Raw genomic sequence first — 23,251 nt, forward strand, 5'->3', positions numbered from 1 at the left:
TTGCAGGCCAAGTAGATATAGGGATACGCGGCCGGCCTTAGTTTGCCGGCCTCTATACTAATACATACTTTTTTGTTGTTTTGCCCTTTTAGACGGTTCGAGAACTTGCATGCGATTTTCGTTAGATTGCGGTATTTGGTCGATCGACTGAATTCATTGTACCCTGTAGTTAGACTAGTTAGCAATGTTTCGAATATTGCATGCTTCTTGGATCGTCTAAACGGGGCTTAACGATGTGCGATGTACCAAATGAAGTAATGTATATCATAGCTATAAGTATTGTTGCACAATGTAAAACAAGTCTTTATGATATTTAATAAATACGTTTTGGGCAAAAATTTCATTTTTGGTATAAGCTTTTATCGCTCACTGTACTTTTCTTTCCACAGGAAACTAATACTCATCGACCCAATTCTTAAAAACCCCAAACACAATTAGGTTGCGTTGTTTTATCACAGAGTTCCTATGGTCACCTCCTGTCTCCATTATCAGATCAGCTCGATGGTACAGTCAGGCAAGAAAGTGGTTTACCACTTTTCGACTCTATTTGTCAAGTAAAGTCGAAAAGTGGTAAACCACTTTCTTGGCTGACTGTACTATGATATTCCATTGTCACTCGACTTACACATATGTATGCAAATTTTCAGCTTCATCGGAAACCGGGAAGTGGGTCAAATTTATCTTGCAAGATTTGACCCTTACAAACATACATACGTTGCAAGTTAAATAAAAGCTTGTTAAATTGATTTCGCTATATGCTTATATTTTTTTAGCTGTTTTAATACGTATAGACAATAAACTAACCTACCTAGAATAGACCTAGCTAGATCGATTTTTCACCCCGGAAAACTCCCATATAGCAAATTTTCGAAATCGTTAGAGGCGTTTTCGATACAAGATTTGATCGTATTTAAATATATAATACACAAAAATAAAGATAATAAATTTGGGTAAGGTATAAACTAAAAGATAAAACAAAATTATGAATAAACAAAGTTATTTACGTTGATTTTCATTACTACACCTGAATTATTATTAATAGAATACTGCACTAAAAACGACCAGCGAAATGGCCTCCAAAGTATTTTAAGAGAAACTAAAAGCAGGCGTCTTCATAAAAAATAAACAGTTCGCGAACCGATCGATGTTGACACTCGTAATCCTACTAAAATAACAAACCATTAAGAATGCAACTCTAATGTACACCTACACACGTACAAGGCAAAAACCCTGACTAAAATTTGAACCTTAATCCATAGAAATATGGTTCAAAATTTGTACATTAATTAACGTGTCTCGGACGTAATAAAAACGTCTTAACTGTGTATTAAATCTATAGTTACATACGACGTTTATAAACTAAAACCATCTCTAGGTCGCATTGAATGTCGCTCGTGCTTTCCTAGACCAAATCTAAAAGACGAGAGCGACTTTGTCCTTGTCTGATACATTGTTATTTAGTATTTCGCTTCTATTCTCTCTGTCTTATCTATTTTCATAATAGTTGGCCGTTTCGATTCTCACCTGCATATTTGACACGTTTGAGCCCCATATCCAACTAACTCCGGTTTGCCAATATGTTCTAGACCCCGCTATTAATCAGCCATGGTCCATGGCAATATTGTCATTTTTTTTACGTGCTTTTTCTTGTGCATTGTATGTTCTGCAATTTTGTGGGTTAAATTGGAGGCTTAAACTTGACATTTACACTTCACGCCAATAAACAGGGGACTCCTGTGCTGCCCCCTATAGTTCATGCACGCTCCCTATAGGTATTTCATTGGAAAAACAATAGATTCAGCGATGGCCGGAAGAGTGTTGCTAGTATCCTTGGAGCACTCAGCAAGAGCGAAATGTCAAACGCTGGGAAGCAGCGAAATAACCGCTAACTGTTAGAGTGAGATAGTAAACGTGTGTAGACTCCGTGCAGACAGAGCAAGACACTTTTGTTATATGCCATCTACATCGACACTATTATTTGACAGTACTTAAACCTTATTTCCAACACATACGGCCCATCGATGATCAGTGAGAAGACTCAGAAGTATTGTATTTACGGACGTTGTCCGAATTGGGCCGGTGTTGTGTAAGAGCCAGGGCCAAGTTCACGTCGCGACCGCACAGAAATAGACGGCCGGTGCACATCGCGACAACTCACTCAACCCTAAACCTTATTACGACGGCGTAAGGACGAGATTTACGATGTTTGTAAATTAAATTCATATCGTGATGAGAAAACGGGTGCTATTACAACATTTCTTATATATTTTAATATGGGTTTATATTTCAAGTCTAAATGTCATATACGAAGAAAGAAAAAGAGGACAGGGGACGCCATAAGCCCTCTGGAAATATTCGACCCATGTCGCCGTGGCCCGAGTGACCGAGGGGCGTAGGCAGCTGCCGGGATAGCAGAGAACGCTGGTTCAATTCCAGTCCTGGGCACTGGAGGCCTTGGTCGCCTTTTCTTCGTATATGACATTTATTTCGGATTAGAAAACAGGTGCATCCAAACTAAAGTCACGCGTATTTTAAAGGCAAGAGCGGGATTATTTATATTAAAATAGTACATTACGATACAAGTGCGAAAAATAGGAAATTCGAAACGAGTGGCGATAGATTAAAACACGACCGAAGGGAGTGTTTTAAATCGACACGAGTTGCGAATTATCTATTCGCACATGTATCTTACAACGTTTTACAGTACATATGGCCCTTTAAATGTTTGACACAGTAACGTAATATGCTAATTTGCGCACTAGTGCGGTAAAGTAGCACCATATGTACCTACTGTAAATTTAATTTTAATATTGCGACAGTGGGAAAACGTGTTAGGTTAAATTAACAACGTTAATTATGACAACATAAGAGCGTGAGTCTTGTAACAAAATTTACTACAGTATAAAAAGCGGTGGTGGCCGAGTGGATATGACGTCCGACTTTCAATCCGGAGGTCGTGGGTTCAAATCCTGGCTCGTACCAATGAGTTTTTCGGAACTTATGTACGAAATATCATTTGATATTTACCACTAGCTTTTCGGTGAAGGAAAACATCGTGAGGAAACCTGCATGCATCTGCGAAGAAATTCAAAGGTGTATGTGAAGTCCCCAATCCGCATTGGGCTAGCGTGGGGACTATAGCCCGAGCCCTCTCGCGCATGAGAGGAGGCCTGTGCCCAGCAGTGGGACGTATATAGGCTGAATTATTATTATTATATAAAATATGTGGTAAGTATCAGTGTGAATCAACGCAAGGTTAGAAAAATATACACATTTCTGAGTGAATATGATGCGTGACTGAAGGTTTTCTATACTAGTATCGTAACTCAAGAGTAATGAACACTGGGCAGTTTCCATCCATATAGGCCACTCCGTAGCCTATGGACGCCTGTAACTCCAGAGGTATTATATGCGTGTTGCCGACGCTAACAGTCCGCACCCTCGTTGAGCTCTGGCAACCTTACTCACCGGCAGGAATACAACACGGAGTAGGGTCTAGTGTTGTTTGGCTACGGTTTTCTGTAAGATGGGTGTACTTCCCCAGTTGGGCTCTGCTCTAGATCTGGAATGACATCCGCTGTGCTGCGCCCTACCACACAAAGCGAGATGACATTAACAGTGCCCATACCTCTCTTTTGGACGTAGTTTAAGGACATACCCGGGGGTCCAAGAAAATTAATGGTTTCGGAGATATATCGTCAACCTGACCTATCGCAGAATAATGTTGCATAGGTACATGACGATATTGATAAAACGAACACCCCAGCCGTCGCGAATAATAAGAAAATGTACCGGAATCCCAGAAAAACAATATATGTAAATACAAGTATACAAATAATAAACCGAAGTGGAGGAGCCAGGACCCACACTGAACTGTCCATCGGTGGACCTTATTACAAAAAGCATAAGGTCCACCGATGGACAAATAACAATAAATTGCGTATTGTTGCAGCGTTTTAAAAGTTAAATACTTTTTTCTACTCGTCGACTGTAATGGTTGAATTAAGTTTTTTTTTATACTACGTCGGTGGCAAACAAGCATACGGCCTGTCTGATGGTAAGCAGTCTCCGTAGCCTATGTACACCTGCAACTCCAGAGGAGTTACATGCGCGTTGCCGACCCTAACCCCACCCCCCTCGTTGAGCTCTGGCAACCTTACTCACCGGCAGGAACACAACACTATGAGTAGGGTCAAGTGTTATTTGGCTGCGGTTTTCTGTAAGGTGGAGGTACTTCCCCAGTTGGACTCTGCTCTAGATCTCCGTATACCAAACTGAAATTGGGTATGTATGGGCTCCCAACTCAACTATAATATTCATTTCTTATAATATATTATTATATATATATATATATTCATAACTTTGCTGCTCTGGTAAAACATAAACATTTTTATCACATCAATTATTGTCAAATACTGGTTCTAAAACATAAAAATTTAAATATTTATATCATTCAAAACCATAACATGAAATTCCATTCCATTCCACTGCTTATAGCTGCTATAGGGCTAATAAACACACTGTTTTCAAAGATTAAAGAGAGCTTTTTAATTCAGACTACCCTTTGTCGCAAAATATTAATAATCGTGAAAGTATGTATTTATATATCTGCTTTTTATAAACTATATTATGATACCTACTGACACTTGCAATCTCTTGTATATCAAAGAGCAAGAATGTTCAGTTAAAATGTATGTAGGTACTCACTCAATTGCCTATGTGCTCAGGTGAACCACTAACATTCGCCTGCTGAATACCTTTTTGGTAGAAATAATATAAATATGGGCTTCATGGTTGAAATAAAACATTAAATTGAATTAAATAAACCAAATATTGTAGCTCTTTAGTTGTACGCGCGTAAATAAATTGACTTTTCATATGTTAGAGATAAATATATGTTACTTTTGATGATGATAACAGTGCATGTGAATAAAAATTCCCAGCATGCTCCACCATGTCGTCAAGCTCACCATACTTATTAACCTATCGAATGAGCTAATGGTTTTACGGATACTGGAAAGCGATATGTAAATGTACTACATACCTATACGAGGCCTGGATGTTAGTGAGATGACGATATGAGTTGTGCTGGTGTCCGACTTTATTACCTACATATAACATGAGTATCACATGATTATCCACCTGGTTTCTTGAGCTTAATAGTCGCCTCCAAACCTCCCCTTATAGCGACCCCTTTCCTCACACAAAGTTTACCTTAAGTTCATATTAGCCTCACTGGATCACTGTTCACTCTGAGTACTGATAACGTTGGTCACAATGGTCACAATATACTAGAGACACATCATTATTCTAATAACACCATAAGAACGTTCTTGACTTGATCTAAAAGCAAATATCACTGCCGCGTCTATCTGTTCGCACACAACCTCCTTTTTCCTACTGTCGTTCTCATCTACCCTCTCACCTTCCCTCAAAAAATCCCAATAACCTCGAACCGGTTACTTAAGTTAAACGTGACTACTAGCGCCATCTACTCCATGACGTTGGCAAATATTAGCGGGTTCGCAATACGTTGGCGACAAATGTATATCATATATTTTTTTTAGATTTTTCATTCTGTTATTTTAGAAGTTACGGGGGGGGGGGCACACATTTTACCACTTTGGAAGTGTCTCTCGCGAAAACTATTAAGTTTTAGAAAAAAATGATATTAGAAACCTAAATATCATTTTTAAAGACCTATCCATAGATACCCCACACGTATGGGTTTGATGAAAAAAGATTTTTTGAGTTTCAGTTCTAAGTATGGGGAACCCCCAAAATTTATTGTTTTTTTTCTATTTTTGTGTAAAAATCCTAATGCGGTTCATAGAATACATCTACTTACCAAGTTTGAACAGTATAGCTCTTATAGTTTCGGAAAAAAGTGGCGGTGACATAATCGGACAGACAGACGGACATGACGAATCTATAAGGGTTCCGTTTTTTGCCATTTGGCTACGGAACCCTAAAAAGGAACCATAGACATATCTAAGGACGGGCCTTACGGGCCGAGAATGGTGCTAGTTAAGCGGTGTCACTCACGAATTCGAGCCAATCGTGCAGTCTAACGCAACTAACTGCGACCAATTCCGCGCGAGATGCGAACTCATCAACCAATCGCGTCGTGGAATTAGACTGCACGATGTACTGGCCCCATTTTTATTACCCGTAAGGCCCGTTCTTAGATATAATATGTCAATGAAAGGGACCTAAAGAACAATGCCACAATGATATCATATAACAAGTATAAAAGTTTAAGGTTCTTAACCTTTAAAACATCCTCCTTTTGTATGCAATCAATTTCAAAGAAAAGCAAGAAAGAACAGGACATTATTTATCAATATTGTCCTGTCGATTCTTTTCACAAACGTGATTCATTCTTGGTCAATGCTCTTGTGTTATTTATTTTTCTTTGTTCTAAAGGAAATTCATTGACTTTGTGAATGCGTTCAACTTTCTTTAACTTAATTTTTTATACCACCGATGGCGACCAAGCACACTGCCCACTTGATAGTAAGTGGTTACAGTAGCCTAGCCTATAGGCGCTTGCAACTCCATGTGCCACAAATTGTTGTAGAAAACCTCGGCAGGTTTCAACTCCGGGGGTGTCGTAATAGACACTTTAGAAACCTTTTTTTAAAGAACCCCATACTGAGGGCTTACCGCGAAATACGAAAACCGATATTTCATTATCTGATGCCTCTCTATAGGCAGATAATGAAACTTCGATTTTCGTTTTTTGCGGTGGGCCTTCTGTAGTACCTCGAGAAAACCTCGGTAGGGAGTGCAACAGCCGGAGCATCCGTGGAAGGAAATTTCGAAACCGCACATATGTATCGGAAATCTGATTAAACACGCAAATGCAAAAATGTTATGCATTCTGTAATTGACGTTAGTTTTATTTACGACCGTATATTTGAATTGACATCACAAAAACCGTGGTTGATTTCTTGCAGAAATGCATAACAATAGTGATTATTAATACACGTGTCGTGTGGGGGTCGGAAGGGGGAGGGGGTATGTTTGCAAACAAGGCAAATGTGGCGCGGGCGCGCTTTACGAGCGTTATCAGCGATTATATGCGCGTGCACATATAGAAGCGTCATACAACCGATTTCCAAGCGATATACAACTCTATTACCTTAATATTAAGTTAAAAGTCAATGGCAAAAGAAGGGAGGTATTTAGCAAAGTAGACAGTAGTATCTGTTACGCTAAAAGCGACGATAAGTGATTGATATAGAGTTTAAATTCAATTGATGACGTCGAGAGGCGAGTGCAGATGTTCGTTTGTCATCTGCATATCCGCATTAGCGGTGGGGCTGTGACGTCAGACTGACGTTATGTAGCGAAGATGAGGTCATATATGTATATTCTTTTTATATTTGTAGAAGTTGCTTGGATGATGTAAGATGTAGTAATATTTGTTACGCCTGCACAAGGGACTTTTCAGGACAATGCCAAGTTCTCTAGGAGTAATTCCTATTTGATAACGTGTTGTAGAAGTAGAAACTGCCGACGAACTGGGTAGTTCGGTATTCTATATTAAAAAAAACATATTTTATCATAAAAAGTTGAGTTTGAGAAGAGATAGAAATATTTGCTGTCCTCTGCAGTGTTTATCACAAATATGCATTTTAGATACACAGAATAGAACAGAATTTCAAGTGTCATTTATGAAAAGTAATATAGATCGTGTCATTCACGAAGACGCGAGCCTTGACTTGTATTGTCATATTATTAAAGGTTAGATTTGACAAATCTGCGCGTCATCATGGATGACACCAACTATATTTGTTTAAGAAAAGGTACGTGTATTAGTTTATCTTTTGCAAAAGTCTACGTTCAAAAACGTGGTCTAATTTTATTTATAGACACCGGCCAGCTTTTCAAAAAAGTTAATATATATATATATCCCAAAAAAAAAACGTTTCAATTTATATGTAATTGTTGAAACGTTTTACTCGGCCCAAGAAAAAAGTGCAAGCCATATGTGTATATGCGTAGTTGAGCGTGACGCGGCGCCTACGCAGCACGCGCGACCATTACGAGTAAGCAGTGACTCAGATATGTGTATCGCGACAGCTGAACAGCTGATGTGTCCAAACATTTCCACTGTGTATGGATTACGAACTTGTTTACCTACCTTTACACCATATCACTAAGGTCGATTTTAGTTTACAAGTCAACAGGTCACCACCCATACGAGCAAATATGTCTTTAAGTCATAATTTTTTTTTTTTACGTCGGTGGCAAACAAGCATACGGCCCGCCTGATGGTAAGCAGTCTCCGTAGCAGTACGCCTGCAACTCCAGAGGTGTTACAGGCGCGTTGTCGACCCTAACACTCCGCACCCTCGTTGAGCTCTGACAACCTGCACCAGCAGAAACACAACACTATGAGTCGGGTCTAGTGTTATTTGGTTGCGGTTTTCTGTTACTTCCCCAGTTGGGCTCTGCTCTAGATCTGGAATGACATCCGCTGTGCTGTGCCCTACCACACAAAGCGAGATGAAATTCTCAGTGCCCATACCTCCGAGTCGTGTCAGATATTTTTGCGGCCTTCGTTATGTAACTTATTATTGCAGGTGACTGTATGTCAATATAAATGATACAGAGATGTAAATAGTTATTCGACACTTATTTTCTTCTATTAGGATCGAAAGACCTTGTGATACTGAGAAGAATTAAACATGACATCCTGTAAATTAAAAAAAAAGCAAAAACGAAGCTGTCTTGAATTACAACGATTTAGCTAGACTTGATATTTTATTGCACATAACTGTCGCCATCAACCGATCAGATATATCGGAGCGGCCGAAGTGCTCAAAAAACATCCTCGAGGCGAATAGAAGGCGTTTTTTGCAAATAGTCCTGTATGATGTCATCACGTGTACTAAACACATTGACCATTCGTAGACTTTAAGTCATTGTAATAAGGCCTTCGTCAGTTCATGATGTATGGTTGATGTGGTATGTACGCAATATTTTCGCGATCGTTACGCATTTCAAGGGAAACAAACTGATATCGCAGTCAAGGTCATAAACATGCACGTTTTTATTATGGTATAACAAATATGGATTTGTGAATTTCCGTATGGTGTACAGTGTGGATCTATATTTTTGTTGTTTATAATATGGGTACGAAAATGGAAAAAATTACTTCGTTGAGAAAGAACTTGAAGTGTACATCTGGACATTCAAATATTCAAAACTTGCTCGCTTACCAATTTATCTTTCTATAATTAAATTATTATTTTTTCCTGCACCAACATACAAATGTCTCTGTTTGACCCAATGGTTAACTGGTAGAGAATGCCTTTTGGCATTAAGTTCGCCATTTGTACATTTTTTTTATGTGTGCAATAAAGTTAAAGTAAATAAATATAAATAAATCGCTCGCTTAGCACAATGTCTTTACTTCTGACAAAAAAAACTTCTTTAGTATTTTATCTGTAATAGTATTTTTACAAGCATTAATATAACTTACAACGTTTGTTTGTAATGTGTTTGTTCGGGTCAATACTTGCAAGCTATTATTCGATTGAGCTGAAACTTCACATACATATGTCAGTTGGGTGACAAAGCAATATTATGGTACCGTCGAGTTGATCTGATAATGGACACAGGAGGTGGCCACAGGAACTATGTGATAAAACAAAGCAAACTAATTGCGTTTGGGTTAGTAGAATTGTCTCGATGAGTATTAGTTGCCTGTTGTAGGAAAAGTAAGTACAGTCAGTGATCAAAGCTTGCATCAAAAATTAATTTTTGTCAAAAAACTTATTTAGTCTTCTTCTTATTCTTTAACCCAGCGTTTTCCCGGCCTAGCGCCAGGGTCCGTTTTCCTACTTAATCTTCCCCACTTTTCCCGGTCTTCGGCATCCTCAGGTGTGAGATTGTTCTCTTTCATGTCCGCTGTCACGACGTCCAGCCAGCGCTTCTAAGGCCTACCTACCGCACCCGCGTGATCTAGGGCCTTGGACAGTGAGTTCGAAGCATCCTTCCGACATAGTCTACTGGTCTGCGGCTTATATGGCCGTACCATCTGAGGCGATATTCTTTATTTCATACACATGGCCATGATCTAAGGGGATGGAGACGCCCGGTAAGCAAGGAATTGCCTGTGTTGAGAAAATTGTGTGTAAGTGGACCTAAAAAATATTTATTTACATGCAAGTGTCAATAGAAAAGAAACATGATTTAAATCCTACCTATCCCGTTTGAATTAAATTGAACCGCATTGTAACCTAAAGGACCTTGTAGACCCTCATCTCTGTAAATATGTCTGTAATATATTTGCTCAGGTATTTGTGTCGCGGTAATGTTATAATATGCATTATAATGTCATCTCATAGATGATGTTACTTACTGTAAACACTCGTTGTGATATAAACTGTGATATATGTTGCACATCCTTGACGCTCGCTAAATCTAGAAATGTTTTACAAAGCATATCTATGCCGTTTTGAATTTAAATATGTTACGTAAATTTTTATTATTATAGTGTTAACGGACCGGAAATTTCTTATCTACAGCATTGTTTTTATCAATATTTATAACACGTGTTGTTGTTAATGGTGTAGGTATGTACCTATTCTAAACATGAGTAACATTGTTTATAATAGTCTGATACTAAAACAGTGTTACATTTGAACCTGTACACTGTACAGGATATAACTAATTTAGAATAAAATTAGCTGTCTCATACTTGCAATGAAATGTTGACATGACTTACTTCAAATTAGGTCCGGAAATACTACGTATCCCGTGCGATGAGTGAAGATGATATGTAAAGGAATTTCATACTGCCTTACACACCTAGGCCTGTAAGGCAACCTTCTTTTGTTTTTAAACGTCACATTGTGACACGTCTTGGCATTCGACCATCAAATAGTAGTAGATTCGTAAGTTGTTTTTAGCTGTGTAAACCTACGAATATTATAATAATAAACAAATTGAAGAATGAGAAAAGCACTATGCAAATCTCGGCGAGAAACGGGGTTGCAGGCCAAGTAGATATAGGGATACGCGGCCGGCCTTAGTTTGCCGGCCTCTATACTAATACATACTTTTTTGTTGTTTTGCCCTTTTAGACGGTTCGAGAACTTGCATGCGATTTTCGTTAGATTGCGGTATTTGGTCGATCGACTGAATTCATTGTACCCTGTAGTTAGACTAGTTAGCAATGTTTCGAATATTGCATGCTTCTTGGATCGTCTAAACGGGGCTTAACGATGTGCGATGTACCAAATGAAGTAATGTATATCATAGCTATAAGTATTGTTGCACAATGTAAAACAAGTCTTTATGATATTTAATAAATACGTTTTGGGCAAAAATTTCATTTTTGGTACAAGCTTTTATCGCTCACTGTACTTTTCTTTCCACAGGAAACTAATACTCATCGACCCAATTCTTAAAAACCCCAAACACAATTAGGTTGCGTTGTTTTATCACAGAGTTCCTATGGTCACCTCCTGTCTCCATTATCAGATCAGCTCGATGGTACAGTCAGGCAAGAAAGTGGTTTACCACTTTTCGACTCTATTTGTCAAGTAAAGTCGAAAAGTGGTAAACCACTTTCTTGGCTGACTGTACTATGATATTCCATTGTCACTCGACTTACACATATGTATGCAAATTTTCAGCTTCATCGGAAACCGGGAAGTGGGTCAAATTTATCTTGCAAGATTTGACCCTTACAAACATACATACGTTGCAAGTTAAATAAAAGCTTGTTAAATTGATTTCGCTATATGCTTATATTTTTTTAGCTGTTTTAATACGTATAGACAATAAACTAACCTACCTAGAATAGACCTAGGTAGATCGATTTTTCACCCCGGAAAACTCCCATATAGCAAATTTTCGAAATCGTTAGAGGCGTTTTCGATACAAGATTTGATCGTATTTAAATATATAATACACAAAAATAAAGATAATAAATTTGGGTAAGGTATAAACTAAAAGATAAAACAAAATTATGAATAAACAAAGTTTTTTTTACGTTGACTTTCATTACTACACCTGTATTTTTATTAATAAAATACTGCACTAAAACCGACCAGCGAAATGGCCTCCAAAGTATTTTAAGAGAAACTAAAAGCAGGCGTCTTCATAAAAAATAAACAGTTCGCGAACCGATCGATGTTGACACTCGTAATCCTACTAAAATAACAAACCATTAAGAATGCAACTCTAATGTACACCTACACACGTACAAGGCAAAACCCCTGACTAAAATTTGAACCTTAATCCATCGAAATATGGTTCAAAATTTGTACATTAATTAACGTGTCTCGGACGTAATAAAAACGTCTTAACTGTGTATTAAATCTATAGTTACATACGACGTTTATAAACTAAAACCTTCTCTAGGTCGCATTGAATGTCGCTCGTGCTTTCTTAGACCAAATCTAAAAGACGAGAGCGACTTTGTCCTTGTCTGATACATTGTTATTTAGTATTTCGCTTCTATTCTCTCTGTCTTATCTATTTTCATAATAGTTGGCCGTTTCGATTCTCACCTGCATATTTGACACGTTTGAGCCCCATATCCAACTAACTCCGGTTTGCCAATATGTTCTAGACCCCGCTATTAATCAGCCATGGTCCATGGCAATATTGTCATTTTTTTACGTGCTTTTTCTTGTGCATTGTATGTTCTGCAATCTTGTGGGTTAAATTGGAAGCTTAAACTTGACATTTACACTTCACGCCAATAAACAGGGGACTCCTGTGCTGCCCCCTATAGTTCATGCACGCTCCCTATAGGCTATAGGTATTTCATTGGAAAAACAAAAGATTCAGCGATGGCCGGAAGAGTGTTGCTAGTATCCTTGGAGCATTCAGCAAGAGCGAAATGTCAAACGCTGGGGAAGCAGCGAAATAACCGCTAACTGTTAGAGTGAGATAGTAAACGTTTGTAGACTCCGTGCAGACAGAGCAAGACACTTTTGTTATATGCCATCTACATCGACACTATTATTTGACAGTACTTAAACCTTATTTCCAAGACATACGGCCCATCGATGATCAGTGAGAAGACTCAGAAGTATTGTATTTACGGACGTTGTCCGAATTGGGCCGATGTTGTGTAAGAGCCAGGGCCAAGTTCACGTCGCGACCGCACAGAAATAGACGGCCGGTGCACATCGCGACAACTCACTCAACCCTAAACCTTATTACGACGGCGTAAGGACGAGATTTACGATGTTTGTAAATTAAATTCATATCGTGATGAGAAAACGGGTGCTATTACAACATTTCTTATATATTTTAATATGGGTTTATATTTCAAGTCTAAATGTCATATACGAAGAAAAAGAGGACAGGGGACGCCATAAGCCCTCTGGAAATATTCGACCCATGTCGCCGTGGCCCGAGTGACAGAGGGGCTTAGGCAGCTGCCGCGATAGCAGAGAACGCTGGTTCAATTCCATTCCTGGGCACTGGAGTCTTTGGTCGCCTTTTCTTCGTATATGTCATTTATTTCGGATTAGAAAACGGGTGCACCCAAACTAAAGTCACGCGTATTTTAAAGGCAAGAGCGGGTTTATTTATATTAAAAATTAAATTTTAATATTGCGACAGTGGGAAAATGTGTTATGTTAAATTAACAACGTTAATTATGACAACATAAGAGCGTGAGTCTTGTAACAAAATTTACTACAGTATAAAATATGTGGTAAGTATCAGTGTGAATCAACGCAAGGTTGGAAAAATATACACATTTCTGAGTGAATATGACGCGTGACCTAAAGGCCTTCTATACTAGTACCGTAACTCAATAGTAATGAACACTGGTCAGTTTCCATCCATATAGGCCACTCCGTAGCCTATGGACGCCTGTAACTCAAGAGGAGTTACATGCGCGTTGCCGACCCTAACCCCACCCCCCTCGTTGAGCTCTGGCAACCTTACTCACCGGCAGGAATACAACACGGAGTAGGGTCTAGTGTTGTTTGGCTACGGTTTTCTGTAAGGTGGGTGTACTTCCCCAGTTGGGCTATGCTCTAGATCTGGAATGACATCCGCTGTGCTGCGCCCTACCACACAAAGCGAGATGACATTAACAGTGCCCATACCTCTCTTTTGGACGTAGTTTAAGGACATACCCGGGGGTCCAAGAAAATTAATGGTTTCGGAGATATATCGTCAACCTGACCTATCGCAGAATAATGTTGCATAGGTACATGACGATATTGATAAAACGAACACCCCAGCCGTCGCGAATAATAAGAAAATGTACCGGAATCCCAGAAAAACAATATATGTAAATACAAGTATACAAATAATAAACCGAAGTGGAGGAGCCAGGACCCACACTGAACTGTCCATCGGTGGACCTTATTACAAAAAGCATAAGGTCCACCGATGGACAAATAACAATAAATTGCGTATTGTTGCAGCGTTTTAAAAGTTAAATACTTTTTTCTACTCGTCGACTGTAATGGTTGAATTAAGTTTTTTTTTTATACTACGTCGGTGGCAAATAAGCATACGGCCTGTCTGATGGTAAGCAGTCTCCGTAGCCTATGTACACCTGCAACTCCAGAGGAGTTACATGCGCGTTGCCGACCCTAACCCCACCCCCCTCGTTGAGCTCTGGCAACCTTACTCACCGGCAGGAACACAACACTATGAGTAGGGTCAAGTGTTATTTGGCTGCGGTTTTCTGTAAGGTGGAGGTACTTCCCCAGTTGGACTCTGCTCTAGATCTCCGTATACCAAACTACCAAACTGTAATTGGGTATGTATGGGCTCCCAACTCAACTATAATATTCATTTCGAAACGGTTTAGTCAACTATAATGAAATGAACCAATCACAGCTCGCCGTGGTCAAGAGGACGAAACAAAACGATAGCTCAAATTAATTATTTCTTTTAGGTTGTATAGTAGAAACAATAAACGCACATGTGACTCCCTTAATATAGCAACATGCATAGACTACGAAAACCGCTTACCATTGCTTGTTAGTCTACATAGGCTACGGTGGCCAAAATTGAGAAAAAACTGTCTAAAAATTGAATTTAGCAAGGAGCAAGTACCAGGGCCTCATGAGTTACGAGAAGGTGTCGTTGACCACCCCGCCGGGTCCCGGCGGCCGGGACGCGTACGAATATAAAGGGTATCGCGGCTGCTCGGGTATCTTAAATAGCTGCATACTTTTGGCTTGTTTACCTGTATGATTTTATTAAAGTATTATTTTTATTGACTCGTAGAAAAAGTATTGTATACAATAGTGATATAATCAAGCTTTTCAATCTCGTACCTCACTTTGGCAACTCAGCAAGCTTCGTTGCCAAAACACGGTACTCGACTGAAAAGCTCTCTATTATATCACGATTGTATAAAATACTATTTTTTAAACCATCACGATAATAAAAACACGATTTGACCCGAAAAACAATGTATGGAAATGCATCAAATACACCGAAGTAATAACTAGTGACATAGTAACGTTATCACTACAGTAGATAGCAAATTGCGTATTAATGCGTGACGCAGGCTGCGTGCACGCATACGGCGCGTCACTAGCAGGCGGCGACCGAGGAATATCTAATTGGAATATTAATTAAATAATTACACAGCACCTGGCGTAACGCTTTTGATATGAATATAAAAATCCTTTTTTTTTTGTCAATCATGACAAGAGATATTTTACATTTTGGTTTCGGTATTCTTTTCACAAACTCACAAAAGAGACTTTTTTTTTTCTTTTTAGGCAACCCGGTTTCGGAAAAACATGAATAATTCTGTTTTCGCAACTAGTTTCGAAAGTGGGCGAAAGGAAAATATCGACCTGAATCTCAAGACTTATTGTACGCAGCGCATATAATGCTTTTCGCGGCAGCAACAGGGGCATCCCAGAAAAGTTTCGGGGACGTTACTTTTAAAGGGGCCCACTGATTACCAGTTTGCCGGACGATATCGACCTGTGAGTAATTCGCGATTGGCAGCTTTTGCGAATAATTGACAGGCCGATATCGTCCGGCGAACTGGTAATCAGTGGACCCCTTAAGTCTTCTGGATAAAGCTAAGAAGCCGATATCTGGATAACGTTTGATAACTTAGCTTTAAATTCAACGGTTAATTCCGATTCCCGGCAGTTTTCTAAGGTAGCTGTCATACGTGTCACATCCTCAACAAATTAGACCTTGTGGAATGTTAGGGGACAGATTAAACTGAGTATATATAGGCCTTATGTAGTCGCAATAACGTTTACGTATGCAGCTTACTATTGCACTATGGCGCGCCCGCCCACTGCCATTACGCAAAATGAAACATTCAATTGAATAAAGCCATACCCAAATTAGAACATCTATTGCGATAACAGTATAACAAACATAAATTTTAAGGCTGATGGTTGTATAATTTTATAGTTTTTTATGTTTCATTAGTTTTGTATGTGGGTAGTTTTACACATTGTAATATTTCCTCAGTCACCCGTCGACCACGAAACGAACGTCGGTTCGAAACGTCGGGGTGTGTTATAAATTCATTAAGCCGATCACTGACTAACAGGCCGCCGCACGATATTAGCCTGTCAGTTACAACAAAAATTTGACAGTTCCGAACAACGGACTGGCCGATATCGTCCGGCGAACTGTTTTTTTTTTTTTTTTTTTTTTATACTACGTCGGTGGCAAACAAGTATACGGCCCGCCTGATGGTAAGCAGTCTCCGTAGCCTATTTACGCCTGCAACTCCAGAGGAGTTACATGGGCGTTGCCGACCCTTGCGTTGCGTTGCGTTGTGTTGTTGTTAGTCAGTGGTCGGCTTTATACGTGATAGAATCAGTTTTCATCGTTTTATTTTATGAGTAGGTAACTATCGCGATAACCGAAGACAATATTAGTATAACAAAAACTTAACAGACACAAATACCGAGTCAGAAATGAATATAAAATGATAGTCGAAGTGATTGGGCCGCCTGGGTCGGTTGTTATTTTGCTGTCGAACTTATGTTTTCGTCACCGTTGAGATTACTTGAGATGTCGATAAAATTTGGTCGATAGACAGAGTTGCCAATTCTGTATAATATAAACGCAATTTCACCGTATGTCCTAAAAAATATTCCACTGTATGTATGTACATATTTTCGTAAGTCAACGGAAAAATTTTGGCTTTTAAAGAAACAACAGGAAGATAAGCTGCACACTGCGGAAATGAGAATGCTGCGTTGGGCAGGTGGTGTAACATTACTGGATCGCGTACGAAACATACACATACGAGGCAGCTTCAGAGTAAAACCTATCCCTCACAAACTGGAAGAAACCCGACTCAGACGGTATGGTCACGTCATGCGCGGCGACCACCTGACCATATGACCCAGAAAGTGCTGTACATATACCCACCGCCGTCGACGAGGCGAGGAACACACGACTGTAAATGGGGAATGGGTAATGTAACCCCATTGGTTTAAATAAGGCAAAAATACCAGCCCAGACGACCCGGGACAGAAAGTCCTGTCGAAGAATTACTAGGAGAGCCGACCCCAAAATGATGGGATTAAGGCTAGGAAAAGAGGGATTGTTTTGGGACAAGTTGTGATTTCGCACATGCCGTCCAGAATGAGGAGCTCTTCAAACCAGACAAATTGTATCCAAATCAAAGAAACAAAAATCGGCCTACTTAGAGTTTTTAGTATGTAGTTTAAAGACTTTAGTTTGTTTTTGAAATTATTTCAAATGTGTATTTTAAACACATTGGTTGAGGTCACATTGACCCGTTGTTTGTTTACTGCTTGACACTTAGGTATTTATACAATGAACTCTAGGCTGATACCGTCAAGGACATTGATCGAATGACTTAAGGGGTATTATACTATCTATAATAGATCGTGTCATTCACGAAGACGGTCGGAGACGGATTCAGAGGTCATGTTATTAAAGGTTAGATTTGACAAATCAGCGCGTCGCCGTAGGTAACACGAACTATAACAGAGTTTACTAACCCTTTCACTGCCAACAGCAGCGGTCTAATGCAGTCGTGAGTATTTTGGTCCAATGAGCTAAGAACAATCATGGTATTCTTGGCCTTGGCTGTGAAAGTGTAAATGATCGTGTTTAGCAGCGATTTTGAGTCAAAAGAATAGGTAGAGCCCTTTCAGTCGATTTGTGTAGAAGCCTATGCTGGAATCAAAGGCATTGGTTGAAATCTAAAGTCTGTATCTTTAGGTATTTAAAAAAAGGTAAACAAAATCTACCCTCAAATGTCTCCTTAAGGCAGCTGAGGGTAGATGAAAACATTACATGATCAAATAATGTAGGTTTAAAGTCAGGTCGTTCAGTGACAGATCCAGGTGGTTTTGTATTTGGTTGGTTAACCAATAAATATTAAAACTACCCGAAAATGTACAAATTGTTTGTTTACCTTTTTTTAAATACCTAAAGATACAGACTATAGCGGAGCGGAGAAGAGAACCAATACTATTGGTTCATTCCCGCACATCTCTTATTTCCGCTTCAGTGGTAAGGGGCCCACTAATAACCAGTTCGCCGGACGATATCGGCCTATCAGTTTTTCGCGATTGTCAGCTTTTGCGAATAACTGACAGGCCGATATCGTCCGGGGAACTAGTTATCAGTGGGCCCCTGTAGGGCGGTTTCTAACCTGTTTTCTAGAAATGAGTCCAGGTCACCGCAACCTTTTCATTGGGCGACCACTTTATGTAATTATAAGTAATATTACTATTTGTATTGTATAGTCTTCCTTATTGTTGTATCCTCATGGCTGAGGGACGTGAGGACTGTCTACACTCTTCCCCAGTGCTCTCCAAGCCGCTCTATCCTCTATTCTTATTGGGCCCAGTGCATGCTAACCTGCAATGTGGCTTTTGTCTCTGACGTAATTCTACTAAAACTACGCTGCACGCTGCCACGAAATCGCTCCCAGTACCGATATGATGGTCGTTCTTGTCTACGTGAGAGCGTGATAAAACGGTATCCGTCTCTTTCAATCCCGCGGTTCTAAAAAGTGACTGTAACTTCTATCACGTGGATAAAGCCATCCATAATACGCCTACAGATCAAGTAACGACCACTAAAAAGAACCAACTATCACGTTTTGTTATTGGTATTCACTCGTAAAACTATTAACAAAGATAGTGTTTTGAGTTTCGTTTCGTTCAAGGATGTGCTGTCGGAAAGTTACCAAAAATCGCGATATTACCACATTGAAAAATTTCGTAAACTTCTATATTTGTTTTGGGATCGAAATTTTCCGTTTCCAAAATGAAAATTTCCCCAATTTCCTATGACATTTCTGAGAACTTATTTACCTTTCTTCAAACTTTCCGCAACATGCACATTTGTAGTTCAAGGGCTCGCAACGGCCCTCAACTCAGAATGTGTCTCTTAATGATAAATGACAGCTCTAGAAAACAACCGTACGATTACATCAGATTTCATTCAGCATTCCTCTGTACGAGTCCAGCGCTATGCCAAGTGCCGTCAGTGTTGGGAAATAACTATTATAAGTGGAAATGACGATATTGCTGATTTGCCAACTTTGAAAACTAAACTGTTTCTACGCCCGATGCTAACTAAAAACAAACATTTGTTATGTAAACATATGTAATCTTTAGTTTAGACAACGATTTCTATTGTATGTTTTATTTTTATGATATAGCAGGCGAACGAGCAGACGAATTGGCTACTTGACTGTTTTTTGTAAATAATGTCAAACGATCTTGATTTTCCTGAGGATCAAATGTCTACGAGTATATGGGACTCATGGCATTTAGGCAACACAAAGGTCAGAAATGAGAGTTAAAGTCTGACGCTCGCACTCGATGATTGAAACGCCTCTAACAAAATGATAAGGTGATGTGACGTCAAATCATATAAGTCTGTCCTAAATGTATGGAAGATGAAGGAAATTGCCATTTTGACCCTGAAATATTGCGTTTATGTGTATACTTGTCATACAATATATTTTTCAATCAAATGTAAGGAATCGAATGGTACCATTTTCTTTTCTAATTTTGAAAGACAAAGAAATATTTTTTTTTGTCTTGCCTTGTATTTTTTTATAATCTCAATATAATTTTTTTAATTCCACTTTTTTATAGTGGATGGCTCATTTTCTATCCATTGAACTAAATTTTGTTATAATATTCAACATGTGTCAAGTACCCAATTGTCTGATGGCGCGAATTGACCAGGGGGGGGGGGGTTGTAAGGGCGCTTTCTTGAAGGTCGTATCTGTCTGAAAATTCCGCGGGCGACGGTTCACTCCACACTTATAGTTACATATGTACGGGACCCAAAAATATTGCACCATTTAAATGTATGATATCCGCGCAAGCACTTTTTGTAAGTTTAGAGGACGGCCGATTCACCATACAAACGTAGTCCCCATTTTCCGCTCTGGATATTGACATTTTGGAAAATATTTTTACATAATTTAATGTATATTAAATTAACCATAGCTATGCCCTTTTTCGATTTTTGTATAAATATAAAAATTAAGTAGGAGCGAAAAACATATTTCATGCAAAATCTGAAATGCTTGTAACTCTCATAATAATTAAAAATTCGAAAAAACGTAGGGGCATAGCTGTGGTCGATATACAACAAACTATGTCAAAATATTTTCAATAATGTTAATACCCAGAGAGTAAAATGAGGACTAACGTTTGTATGAAAAGGCGGTTTCGCGCGCGTCCTTCACTTTCGTCTTAAAAAAAGAAAATTGACTCGTAGGTAACATATTTATTATGTATTTACTTAAGCAATTTGTTTATAACCTATTAGATAAGACGTTTACCTGTGTCATCAACTTGTTTGTAAGTATGTTGTTTTGTTTACACTATGTAATATCAAAGTCGATGAAAATTAAAGGTCGTGGTATTTAGATAAAGCCTTATGACCTCACAGAACCATTCTTAGGGCCCAGAAATCTGAGAGCCTACCGCGAACCACGTTCGACGTGTTGTCTCCCTGTCACACTTACCTACGAATTTACAAGTGCGACAGAGTGGCAACACGTCGAACGTTGTTCGTGGTAGGTCTGAACGCAAGTGTAACGATGGAAATATATCCCATAGTAACTATATTCACGGAACCGGTGGTCCTGTATAAATTGCTATTTTATTATAAGTAAAAACTCCGTCTCCTTTATCGCAAATGGTCGAAAAGATCTGTAAACTCTCATTTAGTAAGAGCTCAATAATGCCGAGAGACAGTGTCACTAGAAACCCATTCCCGCGTAATGTGCCATCAACATGGGTTTAAAGATGGCTGCCAAAAGTGCCGATGTCGAATAGTTACTAAAAGCAAGGCTCGGAAACCGGTTAAATTTTCAAACCGTTATCATGTACTTGATGCAAAACGTTTTAATTTCGGTTTCACTCGAAAAACCGTTATTTTAAACCGGTTTTTATGACAGTTCTTGTCAAACTAATGGTGTCAGGCCGGCCGGCTGTTTCGGCGTTCGTCGAATAAACCGTTTTTTTAGGTTACAATTAAGTTCTTAAAACGTTCGGAGGAAAACCGAAATAAACCGGTATTTACCGGTAATTCATTAACCGGTTCCGAGTCTTCGCTAAAAGTACGAAACGCCTTGAACTAGCTCTCGCAGAGATTTCAAAAGTAAATATAGGCCTGTTCATATAATTTCGAGCGGACATTTTCGTTTGGTGTGCTTCTGTGGAATGCTATAACGCGATTGGTTGATGAGTTCGCATAACGCGCGCGATTGATCGCAACTAGTTGCGTTGGACTGCACGCGTGGCTCGCATCCGTGCACAGTGGTGTCACTGACATGACATCGCTGTGCTGGCAATATTCTCGGTGCCCGTAACGCTCGTCTTTTCGGAGTAATATAGGTAAAAGTCAATGCCATCGCTTGCCAGGGGATGATCATCCACTGGTCTAGTCAGAAATTAGACGGATAATAGGTTAGTACCATCGCCCACACTGTTAACTGTCCATCGGTGGACCTTATTACAAGAGGCATAAGATCCACCGATGGACAGTTAAGTGTAGCTGTTTGTAGTATCGTCTTGTTAACTGATAATTCGTAAACCTTATAGCAAACACAAAGGTCGCTGTTATATAGACCGAACTGACGACCGGGGCGTAGGACTTTTCATTCACACTCGCGAGGTCGTAGGTAGAGCGAGAGAAATAGTGATATGACCCCGGTCCTTAGTTTGGTTTGCAGCTACTATAGTTAAAGAGTATTGCTTACCTGGGCGCAGCGACGGTGACCACGGCAACGAGGCTGGAGCTGAACAGCCGGTCGACGAGACAGGTGTCCTGGCCAGAGCGGGACGCATATATTTCCTCGACCCCATCGTCGGGGGTCAGCGCGAACAGGTGGTAGCCTTGGCTGCTGCCGGCCACCAGTGATCTGGAAGACAATACATGGTTATTAGGGAGAAAACGACATGGACCAACGTCACTGTTAACAAATGATAAAGTAAGGACGCTAAGCATTTAGAATTTAGTACATTGACCCGTCTGTTTCTATCCCTATTGCACGCGCGTAATTATATTGCTGTCCCACCGATGATGCGACTGTGCGAGTTAGACAGCAATATAGTTTTATGCGTGTGATGGAGATGGGGCATGGCGGATCAATATACGAAATCCTTCATGTTTACCATCCTTACTTTAGATGATATAGATAAAGTTATGTTCGATATATTTGTTTGAGTTCAAGAGCATGTAAACAAGCTAGGATGGTTGAATGTTTGACAATAGATTTTTTCAGATACTTATTGCATATGAAATTACAGAAATCATGAAGTGTATTCAATTATGCTGCCACAAGTTTCTTATCCTAACTGCTGTGAAATATTAACATAGACTTAGGATACTCTACCTAGGTCCTTCACACACATGGTATTCACAAGGAACCTGCAAGACTTTACCAGTGAATTCCTGATCATATTTAAAGACTGAAATGTGGTATACCCTTGTTTTGTCGACAACCTTTTCATCGAATATAATTTCATCGATAATGATTCATCGAAACTTTTGTACTAGTAATATTGTTTGGCGTTATTTTATTTCAACTACAATTTATTTAAATTTATCTTACTACGTAGAAATACTATTTAACGAATATTACTTAATCGCTGATTTGTTTCAAATTATCTTCATTGGCACAACTACAAAACATTGCAATTCATTTCTTCGACTTTGCAAGAAGTGGGTTAGGTTAGGTTAGAATTGCGACTCCCAAGAAAACGAACTGTTGCTAGAAGTGGGTTAGGTTAGGTTAGAACTG

At 39.3% G+C, this 23,251-nt stretch overlaps 1 protein-coding gene and 1 long non-coding RNA gene across 5 annotated transcripts in view; both read right to left on the bottom strand.

Moving 5' to 3' along the window:
• Positions 1-23,251, bottom strand: part of LOC133521847 (uncharacterized) — a 70,629-nt gene that overhangs the window by 42,143 nt on the left and 5,235 nt on the right. The gene's annotated exons all lie outside the window — the stretch shown is intronic.
• LOC133521833 (uncharacterized) overlaps positions 1-23,251 on the bottom strand; it is a 70,013-nt gene that overhangs the window by 42,143 nt on the left and 4,619 nt on the right. For all 4 annotated transcript variants that reach the window (XM_061856921.1, XM_061856920.1, XM_061856923.1 and 1 more), the window contains exon 2: positions 22,208-22,369. In XM_061856921.1, the coding sequence (XP_061712905.1) occupies positions 22,208-22,369 (162 nt within the window). The remainder of the gene's footprint in view (positions 1-22,207; positions 22,370-23,251) is intronic.

The sequence above is a fragment of the Cydia pomonella genome, chromosome 10 (assembly GCF_033807575.1).
Source record: "Cydia pomonella isolate Wapato2018A chromosome 10, ilCydPomo1, whole genome shotgun sequence".
NCBI lineage: Eukaryota > Metazoa > Arthropoda > Insecta > Lepidoptera > Tortricidae > Cydia > Cydia pomonella.